Source organism: Pistacia vera, unplaced genomic scaffold (assembly GCF_008641045.1).
Source record: "Pistacia vera cultivar Batoury unplaced genomic scaffold, PisVer_v2 Contig84, whole genome shotgun sequence".
NCBI classification, from domain to species: Eukaryota; Viridiplantae; Streptophyta; class Magnoliopsida; order Sapindales; family Anacardiaceae; genus Pistacia; species Pistacia vera.
Window position 1 is genome coordinate 429,452 of NW_022196712.1, and position 10,288 is coordinate 439,739.

A 10,288-nucleotide genomic window follows, 5' to 3' on the forward strand; every position below is an offset into this window, starting at 1 on the left:
AAACTGTTGAGCCTAGTCTAGTTGACTGTTATTTGGGAGAGGGATGCCATAAGTGTGTGGGGGATCATGACTCATTCGATGCCTTACAGTGGTGGAAGGCAAATTCAACCAAGTTTCCTGTATTGTCTACGATGGCTCGAGAGATACTAGCCATCCCATCACTACGGTTGCTTCAGAGTCTGCATTCAGTGCTGGGAGCAGGGTTATTGATAGTTACTGAGCTTCTTTGTCACCAACTATGGTGGAGATGTTGTTATATGGATGTGATAGGTGTCGCACTTTGAATGAAGTGAAGAAGGGTGCAAAGTAAGTTCCTTGCTTACATGTTTTGTTAATTCTATATTTAAATAACTTTATTCTAACCTATAGATTATTTTATCTCTTTTTCATCTTAGAAAGAGGAGGATGGATCACTTGAGATTCAGCTTCCTATTCTATCAGGTGATGGGAGTCAGCTGATTGGTTGATTCACTTGTGAGTTATTGGCTGACAGTAGGATTCTGCAGGTCTAATTTATTACTTTTGTGTTGAGGTTTGCATTTTCATCTTTACGGTTTATATAAATGACAATAACTTATATGTTTCACATTAATTTGTTTGTAGGAGGAGTGGGCTACAATAGACATACAACCAATTATCTTTTGCTATTATATTATTTTTTGATGGATGGATGTCACTTGATGTATAGTTATGCTAATCCCCCATTTTGTTTTTGTGAAAATTTTATTAGTCAAGTGAACTAAACAAAAAATATTTAGTTCACTTAACTAATTTGTGGTACATACATATGTTAAATGATAATTTGTATAGCAGTAGCATTTCATTTAATGTTGATTTTAAGTAGGTTTAACTGTTAGGTATGTATTATGGAAAATTACTTTTTCAATATTTTTCAAAGGAATTATCTATCCATCCACTCTTTTGATTTCATGAGCAAACTTTGACTCAAATATTTATTCTTAGCTTACTGCAGTTTTTCAATATTTTTCAAAGGAATTATCTATCCTCCACTCTTTTTGAATTCATGAGTAAACTTTGACTCAAATATTTATTCTTAGCTTACTGCATGAAGCAATTTAGAATTAATTTGTGTGACATGAATACAGTAGCTATTATCATTAATTCATGTAACAATATGATTAAAAATTGCAGTTAATAGTTTCACATATATATAAATTAATTAAACACACATTTTAGAAAAAAAGATGATCTATTCTGGGAAATAAAATCCATATGGGATTGAATAAAAAAAACATTACAGTCAGACTACTGCCCAGGCGCTCAGCAATTTGTGAAAAAAATTGAAAAAAAAAATTATTTGGAGATAAGCTGGCTCGCGAGCCAGCTCAAATATACTAAACCCCTATCGAGCCGAGCCGAGCCGAGCCACATAATTTCTGGCTCGACTCGGCTCGGACCGGCTCGTTTACTCTTCTCTCTCAAGAGCCGAGCTCGTTAAGCCGAAACTTGGCTCGGCTCGGCTCGATAACACCCCTACACATTACTCATCAACCCATCAAATTCTTCTAGTGGGTGAAGGAGATTTTTCCTTGTCTTTGTCTTTGGCCCTTTCGTTTGGCTCTGCTTTCAACATCTGCACCTCTTCTCTTGATTCATACGGTATACCAACACAATACATTACACTGTCTCCACACACACACACACACACATGGATGCTTATGAACTTGGTGATATCGTTTCATATTCATCTGTTTTTCGCAGTCCAATTAGTTAAAAAATTTGCTCCTTTCGCATAAAAAAGAAAAAAAAACTATCTTTATGTTAGTTTTTTTTTAATTTAACTGCCTCTTTGGGGAAATTATGTAATTAATTTTCGATCGATTAGTAATTGTGGTCAACGAATACAAGAAAGCAAAATCAAATTTGCGAACTCTAGAGATGCTGGGAGCATACATTTTACATGGTGTGGATGCAACCAAAATGAAGCTTCATCCTCATTTGCGAATGAGGAAGTTTGATCAAATCATCTTCAACTTTCCTCATGCTGGCTATCATGAAAGGAACATAATTTGCATATGATTAAGTGAGCTGCCTTATTCCAACTCTAGGGATTTTGTGTTCCCTCTTCTGAATAGCTGATTGCAAATGTTCATCATAATCTGTTTTGACAGGATGCATAGGAGTCTTGTGCAGGGTTTTTTCAGAAATGCAAGCGGCATGTTGAGGGATAGTGGTGAAGTTCATGTAAGCCACTGTTAGAGTCATGAAAGTGACTCTACTTTGGTGACAAAAAGACCCTATGTGTAATTGAATTGAAGTTATATTGAGACAATTAAGAGAAATTATGAATTTATGTTTAAAAATCATATTTTGAGTTTTTCTTACTAATTTGGCATGTTTGGATTGAAATTTGAGATTGTGTAAGTTGATATTAGGATGTGATTTATTTTCTAGGGTTGATGTTGTCTCATTTATGCCATTCAGGGGTCAAATTGTCATAATCTTGGGGTTGATTTTGTCACTTTCAAACATGCAGGGACCAAAATGATATTTTATATTTTGTTCTATAAAAAGAAGATGAAAAGTCGCGTACAGGGGAGGCTGTTCACCCAGTTTTCCGGCGAGCTCCGACGACCCTTCGTCTCCCTCCGGCAACGATTCATCTCCCCATGCACCGATCTTCATCAGCCACCTCAAACCGCCACCGTGAAACATCACGCAGCCGCGACGATTCGTCTTCCACCACCGCGACGTTTCGTCTTCCAGGCGAGATTTTGCCATTTTTCGATGACGTTTCAGCTCCCCAAGAGTCGATCTCCCTTCCCCACGGTCGGATCTAGCATTTCCAAGCTTCAGCCGCCGCGAAAACCGCCGGAATCTGCGACTTTGCCGCCGCGCCTCTTCATCTTCTAGCCCAGATCTTGCTCATTTCCGGTGACTTCTTACCTCCCCAGGACCTGATCTGAACTCCCCATCACCAGAGCTTTCCATCGGTACCTTCGGATCCCATTTCCGCCACCGTTTTCTGGAAGACCCGCCGAAAAATTAACATTTTCCGGCGAGTGCGGCTGTTCATATTCCGGGCTGTCCGTAGGTCGTTTTCGCCTCTTCTTCACATCATATCGCTATTGGTTACCTCCTATCCACCATGATCAGCTCCGTTTCCACTGTTTCAGCCTCCGTCATCACCACCATGAGCGGCTGAGTTCCCGATTGTCTATTACGGTGTAGGCGAGATCGAGATTGACTCCATTGATCTCCTCATCAGCTCTTAACTAGTTGGATGAGTCCGAATGTTGGATATTTGGTTAAGTTTCTTGTATTCATATTATATTTGTTTTTGTTTCAGTTTGTTTGCGATGCTTTAATATTATTCTGATGCTCGACGTGTTGAATTGATAATGTCCTTTGAGAACGTTTATTGATATATAACTTTTCGCATAATTGAATGTCGGTTTGAGATTATTGAATGTTGATTATGACTTTAAATTGCTTCGGTACTAATTGCAATCAAGTTGTAGTAGCGTTTAATATCATTTCTACTAGGAATGCATTTATTGTGTAATTAGTTGATTGGATGATACAGGTTGATAGGTTGTACTTGTTAATGTTGTACCAACTAGTGGTGTTTAAGGGTTTAGCATTTTTCGGTTAGTCAATGATAGTCTTTAACCAATCGATCTGTAACTAAGACGACGGGGAGACAGGATAGATTATGCCTAGATTGCCGGGAGATATTTCTATTGATTTGCCTAGCCTTGTAGGATTAGGAAATTGAAGAGCGAGGAGAGGAATTGTGAGAGTTGGTCTTGAGTCAAACCGAACCCGTAGCGACAACGCTTTTAATATTGAGTTTTAGTTAGCAATTTATTTAATGTTTTAATTTCCTGCAAGTAATTAGTTTCCTTAGTTTTAATCAATCATTCTGCCAATTTCTCTTTCGTTAACTAAATATACATTAGGTCGTAGTCTTGCTCTTTGTGGATTTGACCCTGCTTACCGCTACTATGGTATTTAGGTTAATTTTGTGACTGTGACGACCGGTCCAACAGCCACAAAACAACAGGTCCATTTTGCAGTTGGAATCTTGAGGAACTTGCTTATGGAAACTCCCTGTCATAATCAAGTGTGTCAGTTTTTAGAAAGAAGATTACCCCGGTTACAACAATAAGAGAGGAGTGGTTGGAGATGTGATGAATCATTTCGTTGGGTGAATGCAGTACCTTTAAATTTATATTCTCTCAACCTCCGAAGAAAAATCTAGAAGGGCAAGGAACAGAGAAATGCTAATAGAAGACTCACAGGTTAATAAGCCAAGGGAGACATGGCTAGAGCTGGTAATGGTGTGGACTATTTTGTTCAGGAACCGCATAGGTTTGATAGTTTTAGACATCCTCCTACAAATTTCAACAGAAGTATGAATGACCAACAAGAAAGTGCAAGGATCTCTAGCAGTTGCTTCAACATTGTCAGGGAGACACTTGGAAGAGCTGGTCATAGAATGGACTATACAGTCATGGTGTTATGCAGCAGAAACCTAAACTCTAACGCAGTGTTGAATATAATAATAACAAGTAGTAAAACATAAATAAATAACCAAAATTAAATGCAAAAATAAAGAATACCAGGAATTAACGAGGTTCGGTATTGAAACCTACGTCCCGGGCGCTGCAAAAGAAAACTCCACTATCTCCAAACAATATTACAAACTTTTGGGCAATACAACAAAATCCCAAAACAAATGGGTGATCAAACAAAACTGTAAACTAAAGGGTCCTTAACGAAAGAAACCTAAACAAAAGAAGTATAATGAAATTATAACTTGGGATGATATAACATGAGGGTCCTTATATATAGGCCCTAAAAGTTTCCCACTTTTCATTCCCAATCAAGGTGGGACAAACTAACATTTTGGTCTATTACATATAAGTCCCTAAACCTTTTTCCATTATCACTTCTACCCCCATGTGATTTGCTAAATGAGCCATTTTTCCAACAAATCTCCACCTGGCGAATTAGCAAACCTTCAAAGTTTTGTATTCTTCTGTTCAAATTTTGCAACAGCTTCAAATACGCCAAAAGGCATAGTCAAGCTCGGGATGTTGATCAAGTTCAAACAATAAATGAACTTGACCCTTGTCACTACTGAAGTCAAACATGTCTGTAGGATTATCTTCTGTTCCAATCTTCTGGAGAGTCATTTTCCCATTCCCATATAATCCCACACAAAAACTAAAACCAATATCTATAGTACATAAAATATACTGTAGAAACCATTTCACAACTTGCAAATGTCCTTTACCAGGATCATGCATATGCCTGCTCACCATACTAACTGCTTGTGAAATATCAGGCCTTGTGTACCCATGGCCCATCATACATTGATCAAATCGCTTGTACCACTGTCTTGGTGACTACTTCAAACTATATAGCGATTTCTTCAATCTGCAAACCCAATTTTTCTTTCTAGCAACCCTATAATCATCTGGCTGAGTCTTGTAGATTTCCTCTTCCAAACTACCATGTGAAAACACGATTTTCACATCCAATTGAACTAGTTCAAAATCAAACTGTGCCACCAAGGTTAGCAAAATTAGAATGGAAGAATACTTTACCACAGGAGAAAACACTTCACTGTAATCAACTCCTTCCATTTGAGCGTATCCCTTTACTACCAACCTAACCTTGTGCCGAACATCTTCTCTATTAGGAAATCCCTTCTTCTTTGCATACACCCATTTGCACCCAATCGCCTTCTTATGTAGGGATCGCATTTCATCATTCATGGCCGGTTTCCATGATTCACAATTTGAACTCCTAACTACTTCTTTATAAGTAGTAGGAATATCATCACCTACGATTGGAAGTGCATCCACCATCTTAGCGAAACGAGCAGGCTTGTGAATTTCTCGTCTTGGCCTATTGTATGCAATCAATTCCTGTTGCTGATGAGATTCTTGGGGTAAAATCTCATTTTCATCTATAATATCCACATTAGTCACCTCAGAATCACTTTCTGTCTCATGGATACTATCTGATTCAACTGTTGTTTCAAACTCCACCTGTTGCCGAATATGCTTCACACACATATTCTAAATCTGCATCCTCATGTATGACTGCAGCTGTCGTTCCAATAATTGTACTACCATTATAGTAATACAAGTTGTTTCTCCTTGTGCCTTTCATTACCACAAGAGCGCCTAAAGAAACTTTTAGAATTCTATCTCGCATATTCACCGTGAAGCCTTTAGATTCCAAGGCTCCCAAAGAGATGAGATTCTTTTTCAACTTCGGTACATACCGAACATCTGTTAGAGTTCTAGTCAAGCCATCATGATTCTTCAACCGAATTGAACCTATCCCAGTTGTTTTACAAGCATCATCATTGCCCATATAAACAACTTCATCACGTTATTCAAAATTAAAGAACCAGTGCTGGTGAGGACACATATGATAGGTACTACCTGAATCCATAATCCACTCATTTGATCCAGAGGTGGATGGTAGGCTAACTAGACAGAAATCTGACTCATCCTCTTCACGCTCAACAACGCATGCATCAGAAGTATCTTTGCCCTCTTTCTTTTGCAACTTCGGATAATCTTTCTTCCAATGCCCATTCTCACAACAAAAGGCACATTGATCCCTATTGAGTTTTCCCTTTGAACGAGATCTTCCTCTTCTCTCCTTCTTACGACTCTGATTTTGACTCTGCCCTCTTGCTACAAGAGCTTCTGCTGACTCATCTATATTTTTCTTCTTATCCTTCTTCCGAATTTCATAATTGGACAGAGCAGAACAAACTTCTTCAAAGGAAAATTTTTCTTTCCCATGAAGAAGTGTAATACTAAGATAGTCCAACTCATCCGGAAGAGATCCAATTAACAACATAGCCTTATGTTCATCTTTGAATGTTTCATCCAAATTTAACAAATCAGCAATTAATCTATTAAATGTATCAATATGGCTACTGATATTTGTACCTGGTCTCAACTGAAGACGAAACAGTATTTTCATCAAATAGAGCTGATTCTCATTACTTCTTTTCATATATTTGTTTTCCAGCGCCTTCTATAACTTATTTGCAGACATCTCCTTCATGAATGGATATTTCTGCTCTTTACAAAGACATGAGCGAATCATCCCACATGTTTTTACATTCAACCTCACCTAGTCTTCCTCATAGACATCTTCTGGTTTTTCCTCCTCCAGAACGATATCTAGATCCTGCTGATACAAGCTATCCATTACCTCACTCTGCCACAAGCCAAAATTAATTTGGCCATCAAATTTTTCAACATTAATTTTTGCATTTGAAACCGTTATCATCTTTATTGGTACGGATGGTGGTGCCGCGGACGATGAATCCTCGGACAATGATGCCATTTATGCCTTACTCAATTGGCTTGGTAAACAAAATTCACAATAACCAAGCTCCACAAATTATTATATTCAATAGCTAACCAACAAATGAACAATAGCCTTAGGTAGTAGTAAGTGCTGAAATCATTAAATACGCACCAGGAAAATTCCCAGGAAACAATGGAGGGGTCACAAATGGTCCCACTTAAAATCCAGTCTCCTTAGACTCTTATCGTCTTTTTGACAGAATTTTCCTAGACATGCATATAACCATACAAATAGCTACTCACTGTCCTAAACCTAGGCTCTGATACCACTTGTTATGCAACGGAAACATAAACTCTAATGCTAGCTATTGAATATAATAATAACAAGTAGTAAAGCATAAATAAATAGCCAAAATTAAATGCAAAAATAAAGAATACCAGGAATTAACGAGATTCGGTATTGAAACCTACGTCCTCGGGCGCTGCAAAAGAAAACTCCACTATCTCCAAAACATTACAAACTTTTGGGCAATACAACATACCCAAAACAAAGGGGAGATACAACAAAACTTACAAACTGAAGGGTCCTTAAAGAAAGAACCCTAAACAAAAGAAGTATAATGGAATTACAACTTGGGATGCCTAATAACAATGATTTGGGTCCTTATATATAGGCCCCAAAAGTTTCCCACTTTTCATTCCCAAGCAATGTGGGACAAACTAACATTTTGGCCTATTACATATAAGTTCCTAAACCTTTTTCTATTATCACTTCTACCCCCATGTGATTTGCTAAATGAGCTAGTTTTCCAACACATGGATCACTTATTTTTGGCTCGGAAAGGGATATGGAAGAAGCAACTGAAAGAACCTTAAATGGTTATGCATTTGGATGAACTTCGCAGTTCAAACAGTGCGAGATCAGCATGGCTGCAGCCTGCAAAGCATGGTGTTGGGTTCGAGCAGTGTGAGATCAGCACGGTTGCGAAGCATGGTGTTGGATTTGTAATATACTTTTGTGGCTTGCCTACCCTTTTGCCTCTAGTTGTTGTGAATACTAGTTTTGCGTAGGTTTTGTGATGCTGTGAATTTTCATTTTTGTTTCCTCCAAGCATTTCAACTATGTGGTGTATGTTGTATAGTTTTGCCTCCGTGATCCATCCCAGATTCTCAATTATTGGGTTTCAGGCCCTACAAACAAACAAACAAACAAAATATATGGAAATATGCATATAACAAGTCTATGGGTGATAATCCTTATGAAAAATGCTATCTTTACAAAGACCCATGCAAAGAGGGCTACAAAGTGATATCATCCAGAAGAAAAAAACAAAGAAAAAAGGAAAAGAGAGAGAGAGAGAGAGAAATCATGAAAATAAAGGTGGGGATTGTCTTTGTATGCCCCTTTTGTATGTGTCTTTGTAAAACTAGCATTGCTTTAACCCTTATACAGTCTATATCATTATATGCGATATGACACACAAAATGAAAACCATCCAACCTCGACGGAAAATCAATGCAAAATAAAACTATCCAACCTCGATGAAAAATCATTGTTCAGCATGGTCCTTGTCATGACTAGGTGTGCATACGAGCTGAGCTAAGCCGAGTAGTGGCTAGCTCGAGCTCGGCTCGATGAGACAAGGTGGGAGCTCGTCGAGCTCCAGCTTGTGAGCTCGAACTCGGCTCGGCAATTTAATTACATGGCTCGAACTCGACTTGGCTTGACTTGTCCAGTTTCGAGCCGAGCCAAGTCGAGCTCGAGCTCAAGCCAAGCTCGTTTGCAGCTTCTTCCCAGCAAAACAAAGCACAGAAACTACGTCCATGAATCTCCTCAAAATTCATCACCGACTCTTATTCTTCCTTCATTTTCCCAAAACTACCTCTTCTCATCAACGTGAATTACCACTCCAATTTACACCTTCTTCTTCCACAACTTTTTTTCATTCTCTTTCTCTCTTCGAACCCAGCTTCAAACTCTCTAGCATTTTGTCACAACCTAATCTAACCGTGGGCATGGTTGGGCTAGAGGTCATACAGCACCAACCCACTCTTCGTGACTCACTAGGAATATCCCCTCCCCCCCCCCCCCCCCCCCCCCCCCCCCCCCCCCCCCCTTAAGGGATTTCTTTCGCCTTCCCCACCACTCGAACCCAAGACCAAAGGGCTATAGTCAATTGGGAAGCATGGTGAGTACCATCAGGCTAGTTTCGCAGGCCAAAACTTCGTTTCTTAATAATGAAGAAGAAAAACAAGGTACACTGAGATTGGTGGAGTGCTCCATGTTCACTGCAGTTACTGGCCTTGTTTACTTCTTGAGCAATTCTCTCTCCATCGAGGTTCGTTTCAGCTTTTTTGTTTCAGTTTTGAAGCAGGTAATTTATTGAATATTTATTTTTTATCGGATATGGTATGTTTCGCAAATGGTTGCTTACAATTGTTTGTTAAAAAGAGGAAAAAAAATTGTTTTGATGTGTATTTATTTATTTGAACACAACCGAATTAAGTTATATATATATGTTTGAAAATAGGATTTGGGTTTGTGCAGAATTACTTTGGATGTTTTTTCTCATTGCCGATAGTAATCTCTTCAATGAGATGGGGTGTTGCAGCTGGGAGGAAAACTATGGTTTGTAACCATTTATTATCAATCCCTATTTTTTTTTCATTTATTGCATTGGAAGTTTGTTTAATTATTCAACTATTGCAATTATTTTCAGGTGGCGACGGCCATGCTATTGCTTGTCTTGTCTGGTCATTGATATCTCAACAACACATTGGATCAGCATCAGCCTTAAATATGAATAACTTCGGAGAGCAAAAGTGAAAGCAAGCATATATTTATTGAACATATGGATAATAAGGGGCCAAATGACCAATATCTTTCATCAACATAGTTCAATTTATAATCTAAAAACATTCCAAAAGCTATAATGTGAAAAGAAACAGATAGAATTTGAGAGTATAACCCATATGGT

The 10,288-nt window shown here is 38.3% G+C and overlaps 1 protein-coding gene and 1 long non-coding RNA gene across 2 annotated transcripts; both read left to right on the forward strand.

Annotated features, from left to right (window-relative positions):
• Nucleotides 1-238: 238 nt before the first annotated feature.
• LOC116118243 (heavy metal-associated isoprenylated plant protein 41-like) lies at nt 239-2,040 on the forward strand. Its single transcript, XM_031404205.1, has 3 exons — nt 239-306; nt 1,445-1,620; nt 1,847-2,040. Exons 1-3 carry the CDS (start codon nt 239-241, stop codon nt 2,038-2,040), a joined length of 438 nt encoding a protein of 145 aa, XP_031260065.1.
• Nucleotides 2,041-9,568: 7,528 nt separating this feature from the next.
• LOC116118253 lies at nt 9,569-10,067 on the forward strand. The gene is made up of 3 exons (XR_004126129.1): nt 9,569-9,649; nt 9,859-9,939; nt 10,031-10,067. It is a non-coding gene; the product is annotated as an uncharacterized LOC116118253 (long non-coding RNA).
• Nucleotides 10,068-10,288: the final 221 nt, after the last annotated feature.

Bases quoted from the DNA above. Each gene is read 5' to 3' on its own strand.
- LOC116118243 (XM_031404205.1), top strand. From the start codon at position 239: ATGGTGGAGATGTTGTTATATGGATGTGATAGGTGTCGCACTTTGAAT. The intron at 307-1,444 runs GTAAGTTCCTTG...TTCTCTCTCAAG, and splicing joins GAAGTGAAGAAGGGTGCAAA to AGCCGAGCTCGTTAAGCCGA. The intron at 1,621-1,846 runs GTATACCAACAC...TCGATCGATTAG, and splicing joins CTCTTCTCTTGATTCATACG to TAATTGTGGTCAACGAATAC.